The sequence below is a fragment of the Onychomys torridus genome, chromosome 17 (assembly GCF_903995425.1).
Source record: "Onychomys torridus chromosome 17, mOncTor1.1, whole genome shotgun sequence".
Lineage (NCBI taxonomy): Eukaryota > Metazoa > Chordata > Mammalia > Rodentia > Cricetidae > Onychomys > Onychomys torridus.
The window spans coordinates 41,821,616-41,846,041 of record NC_050459.1 but is presented as its reverse complement, the minus strand read 5'-3'; the positions used below and the strand labels follow the sequence as shown (position 1 = coordinate 41,846,041).

Here is a 24,426-nt window from a genome sequence, read left to right as displayed (position 1 = left end):
GATTATTAATGTAATATTTTATATATCCTTTCATATTGTAGTTTATAAGAATATATAAAATATAAGCTTCCCAGTTTTGCAGATCTTTTTAAACGTGTAGGTTTTAAGTATCAAAACAAGTGATGCCGTTGTAAAACATGTTCCTAAAAACCAGTATTTGCAATGAGTGACTTTGTTCTCCTTCTCAATGAGGTGATCAAAGTATACAGTATGAAAATTTTAAATAAAAACTATTCATCTTTATTTAATTTAGTAATAAATATTCATTTATTTTTCTTTATAAAGGCAATGTGTTTGCACTCACTTTTTTTGCTGTGGTACAATACAAGGGAAGACAGCTTATGCTTTCAACATGTGAGCATTTGGGGCCATCTCATATCCAAACGCATAAATGCCATGAAATCAATAACATTTTTTTTAAAGACTCTTTGAAGTACGATACTTTGTGAAGGTACTATGAAGTCCTAAGACATTCACAGTGTGGCGTGTGATTCTAAGGACCTTGGCATTTAGTTGGGAAGCTAGGCATCTTTACAAATAGCTTTTCAACTAACAGCATTATACGTAAGCTCTGCTTTGTACCCGCCTAATGCTTCTAATGTAATTCTTCAAAAATATATACTCAGTGCATATTTTGCTTAACTTTTTTCACATAATATGTTTCTCCTCCCTCCCTCCCAAATCCTCCTCACCTCCCTAGCCACCCAACTTTATATTCTTTCTCTCTTGCATTTTTTCTAAAAAAATAAAAAATTAAAAAATTAAAATTAAAAAAAAAACAACACGTACACACCAAAACAAAAATCAATAGGACAAAAACTGCCAAAACAAAATGAAACAAACAGCCCATGGATTCTGTTTTATGTTGGACAACTACTCCTAGGCCTGACCTGGGGGGGTGTGTTGAGTATACCCTGTAATACTCTGTTGGAGAGACTGACTTCCCCTCCTCCAGGAGTTATCCTTTGCAAATAGCGTCTTAGTTAGAGGTGGGGGCTCATGTCCACTTTCCTCCGCACTGGGACCCCTTCTGTATTGAACCTGTGCCGGCCTTCGGTGGGCTGCCCCAGTCTCTGTGAGCTCACGTGTCTGTCAGTCCCGTTGTGTCTGAAACACTGTTTCCTTGACGGCATCCATCGCCGCTGGCTCTAACCAGCTTTCCACCTCCGCGTCTGCACAGATCCCGGAGCCCCTAGGGGAAGGGTGTGATGGAGACCTCCCGTTTAGGATGGAGTGTTCCGAGGTCTCTCACTCTCTGCACGTTGTCTAGCTCTAGGTCTCTGAATTTATTCCCATCTACAGCAAAAAGAAGCGTCTCTGGGGGGAGTTGAGCAGGGTGCCGCTCTGTGGGTATAGCATGAGCTCAAAGATAAATTCAAGGGTCACAGGGCCTGCAGAATTGACCTCGGTCCAGAGCGGAAAGTAAAGGGAACTATGAAAAAAGAACAGGAAACTTCCTAAGGAGAGCTGGAGAAGAGATAGCAATTTCCACCAGGAAACGCGAGGAGTGTCGTGGTTCTTAGAGGCTGAAGCAGGTGGGATTTGCATGTAGAAAAAGGAAGGAGCACATTTTAACTAATTAAAACAACAACTCAGAGGAAGGATGGATGAAGGCGGTGCCTGGGGCTAAGTTTATCACATGTGTGCTGAGCTTCCTTTTTTTCTTCTTCTTCTTCTTCCATTTTAATTTTTGTTTTATTTTATGTATTTTGCCTGTATGTATGTCTGTGTACCACTTGCATGCCCAGTGTCCACAGAGGCCAGAAGGTTGCATTAGATCCTGGGAAAGTGGAATCAGGGATGATTGTGAGCCATCATAGAGATGCTGGGAATCAAACTTAGGTCCGTCCTCTGGAAGAGCAGCCAGTGTTTTGAACTGATGAGCCATCTCTCAGCCCCAGGGCAGGCAGGTTTGCTGGCTTTCTTTCTTCCTTCTTTCCTTCTTTCCTTCCTTCCTTCCTTCCTTCCTTCCTTCCTTCCTCCATTCCTTCCTTCCTTCAAAATTTATTTATATTATTATAAAATTAGGCATGTATGGGCTGGAGAGATGGCTCAGAGGTTAAGAGCACTGACTGCTCTTCCAGAGGTCCTGAGTTCAATTCCCAGCAACCACATGGTGACTCAAAACCATCTGTAATGAGATCTGGCGCCCTCTTCTGTATACATAATAAATAAGTAATTTTAAAAAAAATTAGGCATGTGTATATGTGGAGTGTAGACATGTGAGTTTAGAGACCTGTAATGCTAGAGGCATCAGAACTCTTGGCAGGTGTGAGCTGTGTACCCTGTGTGCTGGGAACTGAACCCAGGTCCTCTGAGAGAAAATTGTATGCTTTTAACTGCTAAGCCATATCTCCAGATCCATGTGCTGGGGGCTTTCTGTGACCAAATTTCACATTCACTCTGAAGTTGTTTTGGTTTTTATTTGTTTGTTTGTTTTTTTTAGTTTTAGTTTTTCGAGACAGGGTTTCTCTGTGTAGCTTTGCGCCTTTCCTGGAACTCACTTTGTAGCCCACGCTGGCCTTGAACTCACAGAAATCCGCCTGGCTCTGCCTCTCGAGTGCTGGGATTAAAGGCGTGTGCCACGACTGCCCGGCCTGACGTTATTTTTATGTTCATAGACACTAGGAAGCCATCTGTAATTTTCCAGGAGTCCAGCGGCGTCCTCAGATCTGTGTCTGAGTGATGCATGAGGTCTGTTTGTCCCAGATCCTTAGATCCAAAACCTTTTTGTAAGTCTGAGCAAAGCTTGCCCTCAGTAGATTAGTTCAACCCAAAGGCCAATGTTGCAGTCTGAGTTGTCCTTATGAGGATCTGCCCATCCGAGTTAGATTCTCAAGCCTGTTAGTAATCTCCAAGTCTAGACACTGTTCTCTGTTACTTTATGTCCATTTTGAACCTTGGACCTAAATGTTTCCCAGATAATTTTTATGTACAGACCCCAAAAACGAATTCTCTCTATCCTCAGTATGAGTCATAGAAACGTTCGTTTTAGGCAAATATTTTGTTTTTTAAAACTATCCCAAGTCATGCAACTGATCCTGTTGGAAGCTGTGATGTTGACAGCCACATGTTTATGCCACTTCAAAACTGTGGAGAGCTGTGTAGTCCTGGATCTATCTTACTCTTTCCTGCTTGTGTTCCTGTTCTCCGTCATCTTTTCTGGCTGTGTTTAGCTTTATCTCATCTTGCTGGGACTTATATGCTTGTTCCATGCTGAATAGATCGGTGGAGATAAATATGCACTCCAGCTATGTCCCATGTGCCCAGAATCTTGAGCCCGGGTGTGAATTCGGAGTCTGTGGCTATGGCTTCTGTCCGTGATATGCTGTAGAATGTAAACTTTCAGCTTTCCCATCCAGACTCCCCTGTCTAAGTCTTTAGAGATCAGGGCCTTCAGCCTCTAGACCCGCTTGCCTGATAGAGCTCTTGACTGAGTAGCAGAATGAAAAGTGGTCCCAGCAGCAGCCATGCACTGCTCAAGCAGCTGCATGGGCCACAGGAAGTACTGGTGCCTCGAATACTGCCTGCTAAGTCCTTAGTAAATACTCACCAAAATGAGCAGCTGTAGCTAGGGAACCTTGGAACAGATTTCTGACACCTTAAATGGGACTTTCCCATAATGGTTACGGGTTGATTTGTTTTAAGAAGAATCCTGAACCAACATTTTCAAATCCATGACAGGGCTCTTCAAATGATTTAGCATTTAATAGCAACCTCCACATCCATACACCATTTCACCGTTTTACAGTGAGTTAGTTCACTTTGGCACTGACTCAGCACATCCCTGTAACACAGAGCGTAAGTTACATGTTTGGGGAATGAATGGTCACATGGAGGAGTAAATGTTCAGCTGGGTAGATTTTGTTGAATCCTTAGAGTTATTCTAAGATCGTACATCACAGGGCTCTACCGTGACTCCTCACAAAGAATTATTAAATTGGGTTTTCCAGTTCATAGATGCCTCTGTTTCCCACAGACAGTTTAGTAGCTGCTGGAACAGATATGCACAAAGTGCAATGGCATTCTTGGCTGACACCAAGCTAAAAAAGCATGGCGTCATCCGGCCCCTCCTGCTTTCTAGGCCAAATCTCGTCACCTTTTCCTTTGAACCGGTTCTGCCTTCTGTTCTTTGTTTCCATTCTCTGCCCTCATAGCCGCCGCTTGCCATGGCATGCTCTGAGCAGCTTCTTAAACGTGCCTCACAGCTTTCTGTGGACAATCTCATCATGTACACTGGTGCTGAGGAAGACAGCCCCAATTAATTACACACGAGCTGAATAATGAATCGTCCATGGGGTTTAAACCGGTAGGCTTGGTGTTGTACAAGAGCTTCATGTCTGTACCATTTTAGCCCGGATAGTCCTTCAAAAGCTCATTGCATTTTAAATGGGAGTTAGACCTTCATTTGTCCTGATCACCACCGCACCGAATCAGGGAAGATTTTTGAGGTTTCTAGTGTGGGGAACTTCAGGAATAGCGAGGAATTCGCTTGCTCTTATGTGTGTAGATATTTCATCTATGCTTTTCATTGCAGGAATGGGGACTTACTGGCTATTAAGTTACCTGATAGGGGTTATTAGACGCCATTAGAAACACATAATAATCACTGATGTTATATGTCATGGGAGGAGCTATTTTTCTTGGTGATCTGCTAAAGAAGTTTGATAATATAATCACCCTATTACACATCATGTATTATTTCATGCAACCAGAATTACAGTGTGTGACTATATTGTTTACCTTAATAATCACTGCTGGATTCCACATAGTCTATGAAAGATACTCACTATGTTTCCTATTCTCTTTTAATATAGGTATTTATATTAATAGCATGATTTAATAAGACACTTTAAATTATGTTGCATTTTGAACTATATTTAATAAAAAATAGGCATGTTATGTGTGGAAGAAGATAATAAGTTTGGCATTAAATTAAGGAGTCACTCTTGATAAAGTACAGTATTGGTCAATTCAGTAAAATATATGTCCAAAGTTAAGTCATGCAAAGTAGATCTCAGATGTGACAATGACCTGTGATTTTTAACTGATGATTTACTAGCTCTTGAGGATTTCCCCATAGTTACAATGCAACATTGTGTTTGTATTTTGAAAATGTCAGACCTCTTATGATTCTGGTTTGGAACACAATATTTGTACCACTGATCCAAAGGCAGGAGTTGCTCTGTTCACCTATGACTCACTCCAAAATTGTAGTTATACTGCATACTGTTGAACTGGAAAATCTGTTCTGTGTGTTTTCTAATGGAGGTAACGGTCATTAAGTATATGAGTCTTCTGACGTTGTAATCAGATGTGATTCAGTCCGCTAAGTATCCATGAAGCAACATCTGCTTCACAGAGTGACCTTCTGCTACAGAATGCTTAGCGTCTATTAGTGGATCATAGCACGGAGCCGCCTTGTTTGAAATGTAAACTAGAGCAGTCTACTGCTGTTTAGCAACTAGCTTGTAATAATTTATTGCAGTTAAATAAAGCTTAAAAAACTCCATTAAATAATTACAGGGATTATATGCATTTTGAAAACCTTTGTGTTATACCAAAATCACCCATTTAATTTCAGGCTTGGTTTGTTAAAAAAAAAAAAAAAAAAAAAAAAGAATCTGGAATCTAAAGGCGCATTAGGGGAGCTGTCAGATGTTGTTTTCTGTAGGTGTTAATAAAACCAGATGAAAAAAAAAAAGTCTGAAACAAATTAAAACCAAAAGCAATTTTGCCATCTGTTGTATATTAATTAGAACTTTGCGTATCAAGGGTAAACTTGGTCTTTGAGAATGTCACTGAGCACTCACTTAATAGAATAATATGCAAATGCGTTAGGTTGTGGATTTGGATGCAGTTTTTAATTCTGAGCTCTGCAAGACAGTGGTAGTGCGTACGCACGCCAACGTACACACGGAAATATGCAATGAGTTTCCCTTTGTTTCTCTCTTTCTGCAGAGCAACCTGCAAACAACCAAGGCCAAGCCACCCTGCAGCCTTTACCACCATCCCATAAGCAGCACTCTGCCCAGCCTCACCCGTCTATCACGTCTCTCAATAGAAACTCCCTGACCAATAGGAGGAACCAGAGTCCGGCCCCGCCGGCTGCTTTGCCCGCCGAGCTGCAAACCACACCCGAGTCCGTCCAGCTGCAGGACAGCTGGGTCCTTGGCAGTAATGTACCACTGGAAAGCAGGTAACCCCCGTACTTGAGGTTGTCATATCATTCCGTCGTTAAGATCCCTCCGTGCACAGGCAGGATCTATGCTGCGCTATGTCAACCACGCATATTTTGAAGCCGCTAGATTTCAAAAATAAACTAGTCCAACACTTTCCTCACTTAACAGAAATTTATCATAATTATAGCCTCAGTGTTTTGTCTTTTTTAAGATCGGTTCCAGATTGTTGGGAATGTCTTAGGAGCTAGATCAGTTAGCTTTTTCATCTTTTCACACATTTTTGTTCCTTATAAGAGGTGAGACTCTGTCACCTCAGCAAAACTATTCTTAATTGCAATCTTTTTTTTTTCACATCTACGCTTACCAGGCAGGTGGGGAATGGAAGGAGGTATAAACAGTGGCTGTCAGTCCCATGCAGCTTTACTCGGCGATTGTGTTTGACAGCTGATTGGCTCTAGACTGCCACGCTTCCACCACCTATGTGGTGTCCATGTTTGTAAGCTCATGGTGGACCCAAGAACAGAAACTTACACATAAGTCAGATGACCTTGTGTTAAAAATATCTTTAGTTTTTTGCCATGTGAGGGGAAGAGAACTCTTGAAACTTCATTCCAGCCTTATTTCCAAAGACACTCAAAATAGAGGGCTGTGTGGCCCCTGAGGAAATGCCCTGTCCCCAGAATACAGAACCCACAACCAAGCTCTGGGTGAAGAAGCCATGTACGGATTCTGAATTCTATTAGAAAATTCTTCCTCCCAGGAACACAATCACTATTACTAAAAATTCCATTCTCTGCCTGTAGTCAGACACATGGTTGCTGAATCCTATCAAAAAAAAACCCACTGTGGCACATTTGTTGATGATTTCTTTCCAGTCCTTCTGGATCCAACACCAACATGTTATATACAGTGTGTGATGCAGTGGGGTTCCAAAATTAGTCCCTGTAGCATGGGCCAGGTCCCAGTGTCTGTCTGCTCACATGAAAATTTAACTTGATGCAAACTATCCTAAACTAATCCATTTCATTATCCAAGATCTCCCGATTCATGAAACTCTTTCTTCAGATGCACCGGCACGGTCACTGCTTCTTGGTGTTGTGATGTGGACAAAGTGTCCTTTCCCTTCTTAGCCATTGCTGGGCCGCTTGACAGCGAGCCTCCTCTACCACACCCGCTAGTTATTTCTGTGATTCACTAACTTTTCATCCGGCTCGGAGGAAATGCATTACCACCATATAAGAACTCAAAAATAGTGGACTCTGGACCCAGGAGAGAATGCCCTGTGCCCTCCCCACCCCCCGTGCCAAATGCAGAGCCCACTTCCGTGAGCTGCCGGGCGAAGAGGTATCTTGTGACGAATAAACTGTTATTTCTATCAGTTATGTGATCTATACTAATTCTGCTCTGAGGATGAGCTAGCAGGAACCTCTCACTGTTAGTTATCAACAGTAAAAATCATTCCGTCTTTTCTTTCACTGTTGACCTAAGCAAGGTTACAGAGAACTCCTGCCTTTTTATCTGTAGCACCAGCCAATAGTCGTTGAGTTTTATTGTTTATTTTGTATTTCCCTTCTGGGAGAAATTAGGAAAAGAAATAGAAAGAAAAGCAGGCAAACAGGAGAATTTCCTTCATCCGAGACAAAGAACCATGTGTATGGATTTTTCTTTTTCTCACAAGGTTATTAAGCATGGACCTAAATTTACCTGGCTTAATTAATTAGTACCCACTGAGTATCTAATCAACACTGACTCACTATTGTCGTCTTGTAAATTTTATTAGGAAAAAAAGTAATTTTCCAGTTGAGTCATCAGATTGAATATGGATTATTGCGTTGTAGTTGACAATAATTGTTTGGACAAAGATTTATGAAATATGTCCGGTTAAATCATCAGAAACGTGTTTAATTTTAGTGATGTCGTACAACACAAAAGCCCCCAAAACTGCTAATAAGAGAGTCAGTATTCCTTGAAGTTATGTGTTATGGTGAAGAAATTTAGAATAAGTTTGAGAAAGATAAGGCACATTATTGTTGTCCCTTGTGTAGTAATTCTGGGTGCCTGGAATTTCAGAAAGAAAGGTAGATGATTAGAAGACAATCCATCCTATCTGTGTGTAAAACCATTCCCAAGGGAAGCAGTTACCAAGGCTTTCTTCCACCTTAAAGCTGTGCCACTATGAGTCATCAATGGATTGACGTAGTTTTGTGAATGGGTATGGGAGAGGCAGTTAATATTATCTCACTAATAATTAGAAAGAGTAATGTGTCCGACATTTGTGTGTCATGTTAACAAAAACCTAACCTGTTGTGTGGCTTGGTTGTTCTTCTCATTAGCCAAGCTTCACCTCTTATGGTGGTGCTAATAAAAAGAAATGATATTTCAGCTCGCAGGCACTTGGTGAATAACACTAAGCCGTGAAGTGAAAAATCTCACACCGAGCGGACGAGGTACTACTGTGGTTTTGTTAATAGTCTCACTTGGTTGGAATTCTCGAGGTGAAGAAGCAGTCTTATTTATCATTGATTTTTTTTTTCTTTTTTAGTTAAGGTTCCCTATTGAGTATGATTCTCAAGCTCAGTTTCAGCCTTATTAACAACTTCATCCCGACCTGCGTCTACCTTTAACTGTCCTTGGATTCAATGTACCATTTCATCCCTGGCACTTCCATAGCTTTTACACACACTTGTTTATTAATCATTTTTCTGTCATTTAAATGTTATAAGCTGTAAAGTATAAAATTCAGTTCTAGGGAGTTATGGGTATAGATTTTTTCCCTCTTCTTACCTTATTCTTCTCTTCTCTGTGGATATAAATAATATTTGGTAAAATTTACCTGGAATAATCCATGAAAATCTCAGTGATTTGTAAATTCACAGTTTTTATGAATAAATACAGAAAGGATAAAGGCCTTTCTGCCCTGTCCTATATAATTCAATTTTGATTTATTAGAAAGCATGTTTTCACTAGGCAATTTCTTCCTTCCACAAAATTTTGTATTTTCTTTCTCTGATGAATTTATTCTTTACTATTCCTAGAGACAATCAATACTGCCAGACACTCTGCTCTTCTACACAGTAATCAGCTTTGCTCACTTTACAACCTCCAGTGAGATTCAGATGTGCCAAGATTTACATCAAGATCCGAATTAGCTTTAGAAGTTCAAAATGACCTTAATCTGTAGCAATCTGTGCCACACTCAGTATGGAACGGTGTTCCTCACAGTCCCTCACGGTCCCTCCTCCTCAAGTTCAGTTATTGTACTTGGTAGTGTTAGCTGTTAGGATGCTGAGAGTCTAAAGCTAGCCTGCTGTCCTTCATGTTATACATTAGCTCCTTTTGTGTGTAATAACAGCTGTTACAAGAATACACAAAGGCCAATGAAGAGCTTAGGCTTGACCTAGCCCAGCAAGAGCACTTTAAGGTACAGTGCAGGAACTCAGTGATAAGCCATGACCCTCAGTGACTATAAGTTTCATTGTCTTCAAGCCCCTAGTTTCTATGAATTAAGTAGCGTTATAGTTACCTTTTAGATGTTAACAAAATAGTGGCCACTTAATAAATGATTTATTAAAGTCTCATTTTATTATGACATCTGTTTTGGCATTGGTAGTTCATTAATTATGTTCCCATAGCTTTTTACCTAGCAGTTTAGTACTGCTCAGCTAATTATTAATGCATGAAAATACATATTAAATTACCTCTTTATTAGTGCATTTTTAATTTGACTATTGAAAGCCCTGGGCTTCTTTCATGTAAGATCAATTGCTATGCATTTAAAAAAAAAAAAAGACTACTTAGGTGGAAGTATTGTTTACTCACTACATTATCCTTTGCCTCTCTTTTCTATGCTTTTAAGCGGTCCTAAGGAAAAGCAAGACAATCATACAAACACCAGACTTGAGTCAATGTCGCCTATAAAAACTGTGGGCAGTCTCTCATACATGGTGACCTTATGATACCAAGAGCAGTCTTTTCCACCTGAAAAACTGTACATGCACCTCCTGAGTGAGAAGGAAATGTCTGCTGTCATTAGCAAGTCAGTGAGTAGTAGGCCCAGTGAAGTTACCAGCTATTGCTACAAGTAAAATCTGCCTGGGCCGGTAGCCCACTAACGTAAATTGACTGGCTAAGGCCTCGCCTTTGTTCAAGGTAGCTTGGGGATACCCAGGGACTCCTGTGGGGAAAGAGAATGTCACACTCTAGAAAAGAGGTGTAAAGAGACGCTGAAGTTACTGAACACAAATTTTAAAATCAGACCTAGTCCTAGGCTAAGAAGGTCTTAACTATTGAAGGTTTTATTATCATATTTTTAAAGTAAGCTTTTCTAAAAATGATGAAGTAATTAATATAAGTCAATTGGATCCTAAAGCAGTAGTGTGTCGTCTTTTATAGTAACTTAGGGTATTTCTTAAAGGATCTGTAAAGAGATTTGATGTGTGGGCATTTGAGAGAAGAAGAAAGGAAGGAAGAGAGCAACAGTGAAGAATGTGCTGGTGCTACTTGAGGCATATTTCAAGTTGCCACTTAAACTCCTTTTTCTCTGTGACAGGAGGTGACATAGAACTAATCGGTGCCTTAGCTCTGTGTTGACCATGTACTTCATCTGAACAATGACACATAAAATAGTAACATGTTTCAACCTCTGTTGTCCCCGACATTTGAACTTGTATTCCAAAGGATGAAGTTAATTTTAAGTCTGTAGTTTCTTGGGCCTAGGGTGATGATTATGAAAGGTCAAATGTGAGGGTAGCCTTTGATTGAAGGCGGTTGTGACTAAGAATTTGAACTTCTCTAGTTTCTATTTGATTTGCAGCAAACACTTAATCCCTAATCATTTGTTTACTCATTTACGCAAAAGGCTCCTGCTGAATTCTAAATATGAGGATCCCAAAGTAATATGTAAATGTTTGTTTATTTGTCTTTTCCCCAGTATCGAGAGAACATCTAATGAAGACAGTGTATTGGGTTGGGACTGTAGCTCAGCGGTACACGACTCACCTAGTACATACAGAGCCCTGGGATCTGAACCTATCAATGAGAAAAGGGGAAAAATGGTAGATTGGATGAAGCTTTACTAGAGAAATTAAAATAGAATCATTTCAGTGAGATTACTATATTAAAGGCAAACATGTTCATAAAAACATAAAACAAGACCAAAATTTGATTCTGAATTTACTCAAAAATTAGTCTCTGTAGTTTCTAGTATAATAATTGGAGTCTCCCAAACCATTTTATAAAGTATCCATTCTAAGAAAGTCTAAGCCAAAAATTCACAGGTGGTTACAAAGATTAGTGAAAGCAAGGTCATGATTTGTTTCATGTAATATTGTCACTAACCTATTATAATGCTATAGATTTGACTTGGTTGTATAGCAGACATCATGCCAATAATCAAAATGAGAAAATCGACTCAACACCAACAGTCGCTGCTGTAAATGAAGGTCATCTGTGTGAGTCGGTCCTGAAAGCCAGTAGATGCCATAGAAATACAAAACACAGCTCAGTGTCTTTGAGAGGAACAAATGAATGCTTTAGATTCACTCAGACCTAGCTTTCAAGCCTAGTCCCGTTTGTAAATGAATTAATTTGTTCCTTGATGGTTTCGTCCATTAGTATGACGCATTTTGAGTACTCTTTCTGTACCCTCTTTATCTCCCTCCCAGCCCTACCTACCACACATGCACATCCCTCATCCCTGCAAGCCCCATTCTCATGTTCATGTCCCTTTGTTTTGGACCCACTAAGCTTGACCGCTAAGCATGGCCATCTGTGTGACCATGGTTTTGGAGCTCTCACAGGACTAAGTACATAACTGAAGACAATGACGCTGCTTTTCCCAAATTGATCCCTAGTCAGTAGTTCAGTGGGGAGGTGCCAGTGAGTCCCTCTCCTATCCATAACTGACTCTTGACAGCTTTATGCAGACCCAGCTTTGTGCAGACCCAGTTCAGGCATCCACAGCTGCTGTGCATTCATAGGCGGTATCATATGCAAGGGATAGCATTTCAAAGCCCTTCCCTATCTTTCCCTATTTTGTTTCTACCCCCCCTCTTTGACAGTTTGCTCTGAGCCTTGGCTGGTGGTAGTATAAATGTCCTATTTAAGACTGCACACTCAACTATCCCTGATTCTCAGTAACTTGAATAGCCAGCCATGAGTTTCTGCCTTCACCACCATTCACTGCAAAGAGAAGCTTCTCTGATCAAGGCTGAAGAAAGCATTTGAATACAGGTATAAACAAACATATTTGTAAAAGTTTAATACCCTATCAAGTTAACTAAATTAGGTCTGGGGTTTTTGCTTCTTTTTTATTTATTTACAGTACTGGGTGTGAATTCATTCCTGTCATGCAGGCCCCAAGTCTAATTCCAGTATTTGGTTACCCACATGACAGTCATGCCATTGTTACGTCAGTGGACACACCTTGCCTGGCAGGTTAGTGTTGTAGTTCATGCAGATCACAGCTGGGTTAGACCACTGGTGCTTCCCTGCCCAACCCCCAGCAGCTGGCTTTAGCACCTTTGGCTTTAGGAAAGTTATCCAGCAGAGAGTAAGCTTCCAACTCAGTTCTAACTTGATTTCTCAGTATCTTCCAGTCAAGGTGTGGCGTCTTCAGCAGTCAGGTCTTACCATCTGGTTTGTGTGAGCAATCATGAGGAATGGTGGAGGCCTGCGTTGATGTTGACGTCTCTCAGGAGTCCTCCCTGACCAACAGCTCCTAAGTGTCTAACCTGGTACTCACTAGGATTTTTGCTTCGTAACCCATGGCTTCTGGGAGTATCATTATCCAGCCATGCAGGAGAGCTCCCTTCAAACTTTTTTTTAACTTAATTTTTTTTTTAATCGGCCTATAAAATAATAGGTTTCCAAGTGGTTTTTTTCATACGTTCTTCATTTTGGTTAATTCCGCCACCTTGATAATCCCTATTCCCTCCACTCCTGGCCTACATTTTAATATTTATTGTTTGCTTATATTTTTGTTTATTGAAAGAGGACCTTGCTGTGTTACTCAGGTATATCTTGAAATCCTAGACTCAAGTGTTCTTCATGCCTCAGCCTCCCCCATAGCTAGGACTATAGACCTGCCCCATACCTGGCTGATGCTTTGAATCGCCTTCAAATTATTTAAAGCTGAGGGCAATTTTTAATGTAATAATATCTACTCAAAGTAGCATTGTATTCAGGAAATAATATAAGTCAGTCTCCTGGGACATGAATTTTTTTTTTTTTAACTAGTGACCAAATGGCAATAGCAGGTGTAAAGTATAAGGAACCTAATTGGTTAATAAGTGAACAAGAGTAATATGTAACAAAGTAGCTGTTTTGTTTCCCCAGAAGATAAGAAATGTATCTGTCATACCTGGGATATTTATGCCTACCTTTATGCGTGAGGTAGGCCAAGCAGAAAATTAAACCGTGATTAATTTTAGTGGAATAAAAATCTCCTGCCTTTTCTCTTCTTGTCACTTTGCAAGAAATATGCGGATTTGTTTTAGGCGGGAACCCCAAGTGGCTTAATTTTGGTCTTAAGAAAATAGTCTTCCAACAATAATGAGAGACAACTATTCGTGTGTTTGAAACATTTAATTAACTAAAGTATTAACTGTCTGAAGTGAAACAGGAAAAGCCTTGATTGGTGAATTGTCTCTACATCAGTTAGAAGTTAGAACTCAGTTGTAACTTTTATGTAAGATATGATGTGTTTTTGCCTGGTGAAGCTACTGTACAACCAAGTGCCTGCATGAGGGTGTCAGATACCCTGAAACTGGAGTTACAGACAGTTGGGAGTTGTCATGTGGCTGCTGGGAATTGAACCCAGATCCTGTGGAAGAACAGCCAGTGCTCTTAACCACCAAGCCATCTCTCCAGCCTCGATAAAGTTAATTTTTATTTATTTATTTAGTTTTTCAAGACAGGAATTCTCTGTGTAGCCTTGACTGCCCTTGAACTAGCTCTCTAGACCAGGTTAGCCTCCAACTCACAGAGATCCACTTGCCTCTGCCTCCTGAGTGTTGGGATTAAAGACATACACCACCACCATCCAGCAAGTAGTGTTTTTATTAATTGGAGTGAACTAGGTTATTTTCAGGAACAAATTAAAATGCTAAAGAAGTGTGCACTAGCCATTTACTATAGGCTTAATTCATTTTTGAAATCATAATTTCCATAAATTGTAATATTGCATATTCAGATACTATTTGATTCTGGATAACCAGTAATTTTTACAAAATAGTCATTTCTGGTAACTAGTTTTCGTAATACCCAGGGAAACAAGTTCTCAATGCCTGCTAACACATTTCTAGTCCTTTCTCTCTGAACCTCATCGAAGTAAGAGGTCGTGGAAGCCTTTTCCTCGGTCTTAGTTAGTGACTGTGACTTAATTGTCATCCTCTTCCCAACATGACCTCCCCTTCGAACACGTCCTTTTTGGCAGCCACTGTGTGAGGTTTTCATTCGGCCTTTCCCTTTCCATAGGGTCTGTGAAATTATGTCTCTGCCCTCTTTGCGTGAAGGTTGCATTCATGTGTGCACTTAGGTATTTTGTGTATATGAGTAGTTTATCTCTACTTACTGTGGCTACGTAGTGATTTTTTTTTTAAGTATCTTCCTGTTGCTAATATTTCTACAATTTTACCACTGTTTTTACCAGAATTTCATCCCCCGGTTTCATTATGAGTCAGTTATTACCCTGCCATAGATAGCTGCGTGTTCTTCCTTCCCATCCGTGCTTTGCTTTTGCCTGATGGTGTCTTTCTCCTCTACCTTCAAGCCTGAGGAAAAGCCTATTTTCTGAGAACCCTTTTTTTCCTGGCCCATTGGGTGAAATTCTTGCACATGCAATTAACCAAGTAAGCTTAATAAACTCCATTTGATAAGCCTTCTGATTCTGCCGTGATCCTCTTTATGATTTGATACAGTCTCACCTCATATAAGACCACTTAAGATGCTTCTGCTCGAAACTATCCTGTTCCAATCGCATCCTGAGTAATTGTTATTGCCACTTTCTGGTCATGGCATATGGGGCAAAGCTCTGGCTTTGAGACAGATCTGGCTTAACATCTCAACCTCTGATGAACTACATAACCTTTGCTTTGATACTCGCAGGCTTTTATCTCTTCTTTTTTTATCAAATAGGGTTTATGATGTATCACAAAGGTTTCATAAAGTTTCATTGAAATGTCACGTACAGTGTTCATAACACTTGCTGCTTCCTGTAATTCCGTAATTCTCCCATGTGTTTAAAACAACTGATTTAGTATTGTCAAAGGCAAGAGGCCACTACCACGGCAATTAAAAAAAACCCCAACAAAGTCATAACCACTACCAAATAAAGATCATGCTTATGAATTAGATAGTAACCACTAATTCCTCAGCTGAACTGGAGTGGCTTCTTAGATGAAGGAACTATCCAACATGGGGTCTTGTTTTACTCAAAGGCAACATTAATATGAGGAAGACATTATCTGAGATATGTTGCCATAGTAGATCAGGAAATAAAGCCTGAATTTTGCATTCATTCATTCATTCCTCATTTTACTTTTGTTGCCATTGTTGTTGTTGTTATTAAGCTTTTCACAGTGAACCACTGTGGAAAAAATTTGTTTTATTTTGGAAGACGTAGAGATATTGTGACTGCTTTGTTAGTATGTTGCGTATATATGTGTATGTGTACATGTATGATTGCACATGGGTGATCTGGTACATATGAAGGCCAGAGGTCAATGCAACTGTCTTCCTCTGTCATTGTCTTAATATTTATAGACAAGGCTACGTCTCCCACTGAACCTGGAGCCCACTGACTTGGCAAAACCAACTGGTCAGTGAACCCAAGATCATCCTTTCTCCACCTCCCCAGCATGGGTGTTAGAGACACACTCTACCTCACCCGTCTTTCTGTGTGGGTGGTGGGGATCCAGCCTCAGATCCCCATGCTTACCCAGCACGCACTTTAGTGACTGAGCCAACTCCCCAACACTGTGACTGCTTTTGAAAAGATGAGTTGTATTCCAGAACAAATTTCAAAATTAGAATTAATCCTATGGATTATTTTGTTTCCCTTTCTCTAGAAACCCACTGTGTCTAGGGAAGTTCCTGAGCAATTTTGGAAATTATCATAGTAATATGTCAATACATGTTTTGGCCCCAGAATCGTGTATTGGTAGGACTATTTCCAAAATGAAACAGTAACGCTATTTCTCTCTGAGTTAAAACGGGGTTTATTTTGGGGGGTGGGGTTGTTTTTAGTTTGATGCAGGGTATGAAACCCAAGGCCTGGGCAGGCATACACTCCCCTGCTAAGCTGCATCCTGGGTGATCTTTAGTCTCCGTATTTTTGGACAAGGACTCCCCAAATTGCCCATGTTGACTTTGGACTCACTCTGTATGCCAAGTAAGCCTTGAACATGTGGTCTTTCTGTGCTAGCCTGTGAAATTGCTGGGGCTGCAGGCCTGCACCAGGAGGCCTGTCTGTACCTCTCGATAGAGGCTCTGCTGTCTAATCATTCCTGGGCAGATCTGCATTCAGTTTGCAAAAATATGTCCTTGCCAGGTGTGCTGGCACACGCTTTTCATCCCAACACTTGTGAGGCAGGAGGGATCTCTGTGAATTCAAGAGCAGAGTGCTCTACATTGCAAGTTCTGGGCCAGTCAAGGCTACGTAGTAAGACCCTGCATCCAAACAAACAAAATGTTTGTGTGTGTGTGTGTGTGTGTGTGTGTGTGTGTGTATGTGTGTGTGTGTGTGTGTTTAGTAACATGTTGATGATAATGGTCAAATGGCAAGGTCAGAAATGTGACCCTTTTATCCCATTTTAGATTTTGAAGGTTTCTAGTGCTAAGTAATTTGCCTTAGGTAGATGCTTGGCCTGCATATGGCTAAAAGCAATTTCCAAGATCACACTGCAACCTACCCCAAAAGATTTTGAAAAAATCTTGTGCTAAATGACACACTCACAAACCTCAGATACTAAAAGGTGAGGGTATCATGGCCCACCCCCTACTCTCAGCCTCCTCCCATGATGCCTACTAGACATTAGAGCCTTATTATCTCAGAGAATTGAAGGGGTTAGGGAGGAGGGGTACACAGTAGCCAGTATGCAAGGTGGACATATGACAAACTGTAAAATTAACAAACCAATACAAACTTAAAAATTGAGTCTAAAATAAATAAGTACAAGTAGAATTAGCGAGCATGTTTAGTCCTTAACATATTTTGGGCACAAAACACCCTCATTTTTGCCCCTACTTTTGAATCTGAATTTAGTAGATCATATAATTCACACAGGGGATTTTGCGAAGTTTGAATATAATCTCATTTCCTGGAGCTTAGGTGCCAGCTAGGTGTGAAGAAAGCCTTGTGTTTACCCATCCCACTCTTTGAACTATTTGTCTCCTGTTGTGGTGTGTGTGTGTGTGTGTGTGTGTGTGGTGTCATATACTGATCAGATTTGTCCATGCTGAGGTGCTGTGAACATATCTTGCAATCCAGAATTGTTCTTATTCCTCAAAAGCCTCACTTCTGTAACTGAAAAAAACCCTTCTCTTTACCTGTCCTGAACTTCCACTTCAAGTGCATTGAAAGAACTTTTCTGATCAATTTTAATCAAAGATGGCTGTACAATAATTAAATGAGTTAATAATAGGTGAAGCACATAATATATTTGAAGATTTTTTTTTAACACATTCGGCCCATGATAACCATCAGTAGTAGGTGTAATTGATATAGTAAACATAAAGATGTCTATTATACAGATTCATGTGCTTGATATCATGGCTAAACTATTAAAATCACTAAAATGTGAAGTAAATTCTCTTCATCTGTTTGAACCTTACTAATAGTAGTATGAAAAATAACTTTTTACCATTCCCAAACAAAATTTGTAACATCCACACACTTGAGTACAGCATACCTAACTTCCCTAAATCATAATGAAGATACTGTGCTTTCTAGGATAGTCCTACACTTTCTCTTTTATTTAGTTTCTGGTTTTTTTGTTTGGGGGTTTTTTGGGGTTTTTTTGTTGTTTTTTTGGTTTTTTTTTTTTTTTTTGAGGCAGGGTTTCATCATGTAGCCAAGGCTAGCTTACAACTATACTTCTGCCTCAACCTCCCAAGTCCTGTGATTATAGATGCAGACCTCCTTACCTTCATTCAGCCCCATGTATTTTATACAGCTATGGTTATATTTAAATATAACTTTAGGTAGCTCTATTTACCTAGGAGTATTAAAAATGTTCAAGGTGGTTAAAACACTTCCTAGTGCTTTCACCAGTCCCCTTCACATGCTCTGAAATTATCCCTCCTGGTTTCAGAGGTTAGCCGAACACACAATGATGTCGTCACCAGGAGTCTATGTTCATATTCAGTATAACTGCATATTAGTGTGGAATCAGTTGCTAATATTTTTATCCAAAATATCAAGAGCATTTATCGGAAACCATTTTTGGTACAGCTGTTACTAATTCATATTAATTCAGGTTGCCGTAATGAAATTATCTTGTTTATACGCTTTTCATTTAAGACATTTTTCTTCCTGGGATCACCTCCTAGTGTGAAACCTGTCCAAAGATAATAGCACATCAATTCAGAAGTGAAATACATTTGAGATCCCAACATGCTCTCAGCATGAAGGGGTCGTTTATCTGTATCACTAACATACCATGTCACAGCTAGAATCCTTACATAGCTGTTCTTTTGTTTTAATGTCAAAATACAGAATTTACATCCTTATATTGACTGCTTCCTTGGGAGATGCTTAATTTTCTTGTCTAAAATACTTTTATTTAAAGTTTGTAACAAAATTAACTTTCTAAGTAAGAGACAGTTTGGAATGTAAATATTTCTATTTTATACTTGTATAGCATATTACTAACTGTAAGTTTTATAATTAAATTTATTACAATATTACCCTTTTACGAGCACCAAAATAATCCATTTTGAACAAGCCATTTCTTAGAATATTTACATGCTCCTCCTACTCATGCACAGATCTGGATTTTTTTTTTTTTTTAGAATAATCCGTTTTAAAAATTAGCATAGTAAATGGTCAGAACACAAACAACCCTCTGGGGGCTATCCTTTACTAACCGCACACCAAGAGTGATTGGTTATTTCTTAACTGTTTTGTCTTTTGAGCTAAGCCTGGAGACTGGTCTTTCAGTGTTGAGGTCCCCCTTGCTAATTTGTGCTCAGCTCCCGCTTGCATCCGGGCACTGCTGGTTGAGGAACTCCGTCTCAAACTCGTGTTCCGTCCACTTTCAACTCTCCCCTTAGCAGTGAAGCACTCCGAGGCATCTCCGGCTTCCACCCTGGGAAGCATGTTTTAAGAGAAATTCTAAAGGATCAAAGAAAAGACTTGAACAGTAATAGTGAGAATTCACCGTGGGTTTTCCGTTTTCAATTATGTTGGCATTTTGTTCCCTCTGAACTTGAGTGACAGAATTCTTTTCAGTGGCTTGTTTTGTAGATCAGAAGGGAGCCCCGCTGTGACCTTTGCCAGGGTGTGGCAGTACTGCCTTGGTGGTCGGCCCTGGGAAGATGGCCCTGCTTGCCAGCTCTTTGTCCTCACCGGTTTCAAAGAAGGAGAAAAACTAGGAAAAGGCAGAGCTGCCAAAGGAAATATTTCATTCCCTGTTTTCCCAGAAAGCAGGTTATAAAGGAAACAAGGACCCTGGGTTTATTTGTATGGATGCATACCCAGTGGCTTTAAAATATTTGTAATTGAATTTGTCAGAAAAGTCTCTGCTAGTAGGGAAAAATAAATACATTTTAGTATCAGCTATTCACTGACAAACTTTTTAAGGGGAAAAAACACATTAAGAATATTCCAAACAGAAAAACAGGAATAGTATTATGTTCTCAGTCAGTGCAGCAAAGCATCACGGGAAGTTTATGCATCTAAAGTGAATTGTTACCTGGACTTATCCAGCGTTCAGAAATCTAAGTGTTAAACTGAAGAAGAATGAATGAAAGTTCTAGGAAATAAGAAGTGGATGTTTCAGAAGTGTGTAGAAACACAGAGCCTAGTGAAATGAGACTAGAAAACGGTAGGATCCCCGATTGTTTTGAAAGTTTGGTGCCTCAACCTAGTAGATGTTTAACAATAGCAATAACCTTAGAAATAGTCAGTAATTAGGGCAGAGTTCTTAAAAGAGGAACCCAAAGGTATAATGCAATAAAATAAGAAATTGAAAGATGTTGAAGGTTTAAAAAAAAAAAAGGAAACAAGAAAAAAAAAACCTGAAAATATAATATCATAAAACAATAAAAGATATTTAAGCTTGTCCAGGTCTGATGGGTTGAGCCTTGGATTATACAATTTCATTTGTTCTAAGTTAACTACTTAGAGTACACTATGGGCAGTGACTTTCTAAGCTAGGGTCTTTTGAATTGGTTTGCTCCTGTTGTACGGTCTTGATAGGAATGTCCAAGGAAAATTTAAGCTAATAGACAGTATATTAATGCCTTGCTGCCATGGTTCTTACAATGTTGTCCCTGGGTCAACATCATCCCTTGAAGTTCCATTCCACCCACACCAGTTATGCTTTGACAAGCCCACAAGGACTCTGTTGTACAAGCTAAGTTTGAAAGGCACCAGTTTAAGCTACGGAGTGGTCTGCTGGTCCATGTTTCTCATCTTGGTGGCCTGTCCCCTATTAGAGAAGTTCACAAGCTCTGCTCATACCTGTGACTCAACAGTCCGTCTGTTTTCCTTGTGTCGAGGACAGACAGCTGTGGCATGTCTTTGCAGTGATAGGCAGCTGTGGGCTTTTGGACTATGTGTGCAATAGGCTCTTGGGTCCTTTAGTTCAGTGATTTCACAGAGTGTCCAAGCCAGCATCCTCAGGTGATAGATTTATTTCCCAACCTCTTGTTAAGTCATTGTAAGTAATTGTACTGGGCATCTCTGGGTGTGTATAGAGAATAAGTTGCTTAAAGGTAAGAAAAATAAATGGCTTTAAATAACAACAAATCGTTTTCAGGAGCTAATGAGATAACTCAGTGATTAAAATGTTTATCACACATGAGTGAGGAGGACCTGAGTTCAGCCCTTCACATCCCTGAGGAGAACTGTGTGGAACAGTGCTTACATATGATCTCAGTGCTGAGACACTGAGAAAGTTGGGTCAGCCTAGCCTGGCCAGTCCTAGGTCCCAGTGAGAAATAACCATCTCAAAACAGAAGGTGGATGACTCCTGAGGCACAGCACCAAGGTTGACCTCCCGCACTGCTTGGCCGGACACACGAATGTGTGTTCACACAGGCCTGCATGCGCACACACACACACACACACACACACACACACACACACACACACACACACTTACACAAAATGGATGGTTTTCTATATGAGCTTACTTTCTTTAGTTGCTGTTTATTTATCATCTGTAAGAATTTAATATTTCTTTGCCTCGTTATACCAGGCCCTGTTCTTCTTTCAACTTTTAATCAATTATGAACATGCTAAATATACACCTGGCAGGCAATTCTGTTGGATTTGCAATGTAAAATGTAATGTAAAATTTGGAACTTGATAGTAAAAACTTTAAAGACTAGGGAACAGGTTTTGAGTGTTCAGAAGGCTTAGGTCACAGTTCACATCATCTCTCAGGTTTAATTCATTTCAAATACATGCTCACAAACCGTTTTTGTCTAAACACTCTTTCTGCAGTACTTAATAAAGACTTGAAGACCACAAATAATTAAATGAGTGACACATAGCACAGCAACAGTGAAATGTTAGGTATTTTCATCTGTTGGAAAAGTACCATAAAATGAATCCCAAGAAGCCAGGCCATTGTTTTGACACCAAGCGAATTAAACTATTTTGAACTCAGAAGCTAACTTTAGCTTCCATGCATTTCCAGGTAAATTTAATCCACCAGTATGGGATTCATTTGCTTTAGATCTGAAAATGTCATTTTGGGAAAGGCGTTTGATGTTCAGGAAATCTTGTGAGACCTTTAATAAGCCTCTTAAATCCAGAGAGTTATGTTTTGCCGGAAGGAAGAGGGACCTATGCCTTGAGTTTTTCTTACCTCTTCAATGAAAACTTTGGGCATTGAGAAGATGACGAATGTGGCCAGATGCAGCCAGACTCGTTGGCATGTTGCTGAAATCAGAGCATCTAATGTGAAGAAATAGAAATCAGTGTATATCCTGGGAGCTTCATATAGATTCTCCTACAAAGGTCAATGAGAGCAAGACATTTTATTTCAATAATTTCATGTCAATCGCCCTCTTTGGAAGAAATAATCAACAGAGCCTGTGCAATAGTGACGCCTGCCCTATAGTGTTCAACAGATGTACACTATACAATAGCGTACAATACAATAGAAATATTTTCCAGAGCTCTGTGTCATTAATAAAGCCTTCAAATGTGCCTTAGGGACAGGAGCCGAACACCAGCTGCCATACTCTTTATTCTGATCATTTCCATTGTTAATCTCTAAAAAGGTTTTTAATACAGTATAAAATGTTGAAGAAAGCAAACTGTTTGCTATGAAGATGAATACATATGTAGTTAAGCTAATTACAATTTCATTCAGTAGTTGCACACTTTCTGTTTGACTTTTTGTTTTCTCTCCTAATCTCCCAGTGAGGAAATGACTCAGATGACTTGGAATAATGCTGCCACGTGTTTTCCAGAGGTGGTTTTCATTTGGGTGCCTGAAATTTCTAGCTTCTGAAGCCATTTACTTCCTATTAGAGGAATAACATGGTTATATTAATCCTCTGAATAAAATATAACTATTAACCCATTTTTCTTTTCTTAGTGACTCATAAGTGTGTTATAACTTCCATAATTTCAGACTTCGGAACTAAGTATTGGTTTATTGATATTATATGTGATACAGTTTGGAAAGGTACATTTAGCATACCCAAAATATATCGCCACTAAAAAAAAAAATCTTGGTGGTAAGGTGATTATTGACTAGAAAGACAGAAATCAAAAGTGAAGGATTACTACAGAACCATGCAGACCTGCTCAGACATGGATGGGGTGAAAAGCAAATTAAGAAGCATGAGGTTAGGCCTGGGATAAGAGTAGAAGAAACGATGGCTGGACATGGAGAAGTGAGCTTGGATCCCCAGCATGCAGGTTAAAAAGCTGGGTGTCGCTGTTAGAGTGCTTGCCTAGCAAGCGCAAGGTCATGAGTTGATACTCAGCTCAAAAAAAGAAAGAAAGAAAAAGAAAAGAAAAAAAAAGCTGGGTGTGGCAGTACCCGTCTATAATCCCAGCCCCAGGAGGAGGCAGAGGAAAGAAGGTGTCATGGGAGTGGGTATGGATTGGCCACCCAGTCTAACCTGCTGGTGAGTATGTGAGTACTCGGTTCAGTGAGTGACCCTGTCTCACAAAATAAAGTGGAGAGCAGAGAGAGAGGACACCCACACAGGCTCATGCACACATGTGCATACAGCACACACGTGTGCACACACACACACATGCACACTCACACAAGCACACCCACAAGCACACAGTGGGGCAGGGAGGCAAAGAGACTGAACTTACCCACTTGGACAAAGAGAAAGGGAAAAGCACGCTGTGAAGGAAAGCCTGTGGGTTCTCTGACAGTTTTGAATACCCAGGGTGGACGAAGGGGTCAGGCAGGCAAGAAGAGTGATTGGAAATTATCAAAGCTCCTTAGAGAGACCCAAAGACTAAAGTTACTAAGCAATGACCAAGAAGACAGGAAATGGGGACAACAAGAAATAAGAGGAAATCCAGGCTTTGCCCCTGGTAACTTCATAGTTGTGACATGACCCATCCACAGACACATCACAGACTCCATTAAAAATACAAACTAGAGCCCAGGGTGGGAGCAGAGTTGTCAAGGTCGGTCCAAAGGCACTTCAACAAAGAAACAGACCTTTCCATTCCCAAAGACAAAAGAGCAAGCTTTCATTGTGCTACTGGTGGAGTAATCCCTGCCATTTGTGTGAGCTGCTCAGAGTTCCAAGTTAATGAGGCACCCAAGCTCTGCCTTTCCTGGCCCTTGTTGTTGTTGTTGTTAAAGAGAAGCCCCCTCCCCTCTCGATTCCAAAGCCACAAAGCAACTGTTAGTGTTCAGTGACCTTCGGCACCAGCTGTCTTTGGGGCTTTGAAATTGATTTTCCTCATCTCTGATAGTCTGTCTTCAAGGGTGCTTCTCCAGGGCCGTCTCCAGAGTGAAAACAGGGGGTGCAAATAGCTGAGGAACTGGCGGCAGGCGTCACGCAGAGCGTCATTAGAGACGTCTGAGCG

The 24,426-nt window shown here is 40.2% G+C and overlaps 1 protein-coding gene across 8 annotated transcripts in view; it reads left to right on the top strand.

Moving 5' to 3' along the window:
- Tenm3 (teneurin transmembrane protein 3) overlaps positions 1-24,426 on the top strand; it is a 2,620,641-nt gene that overhangs the window by 2,427,657 nt on the left and 168,558 nt on the right. For all 8 annotated transcript variants that reach the window (XM_036166444.1, XM_036166440.1, XM_036166445.1 and 5 more), the window contains one exon: positions 5,962-6,199. In XM_036166444.1, the coding sequence (XP_036022337.1) occupies positions 5,962-6,199 (238 nt within the window). The remainder of the gene's footprint in view (positions 1-5,961; positions 6,200-24,426) is intronic.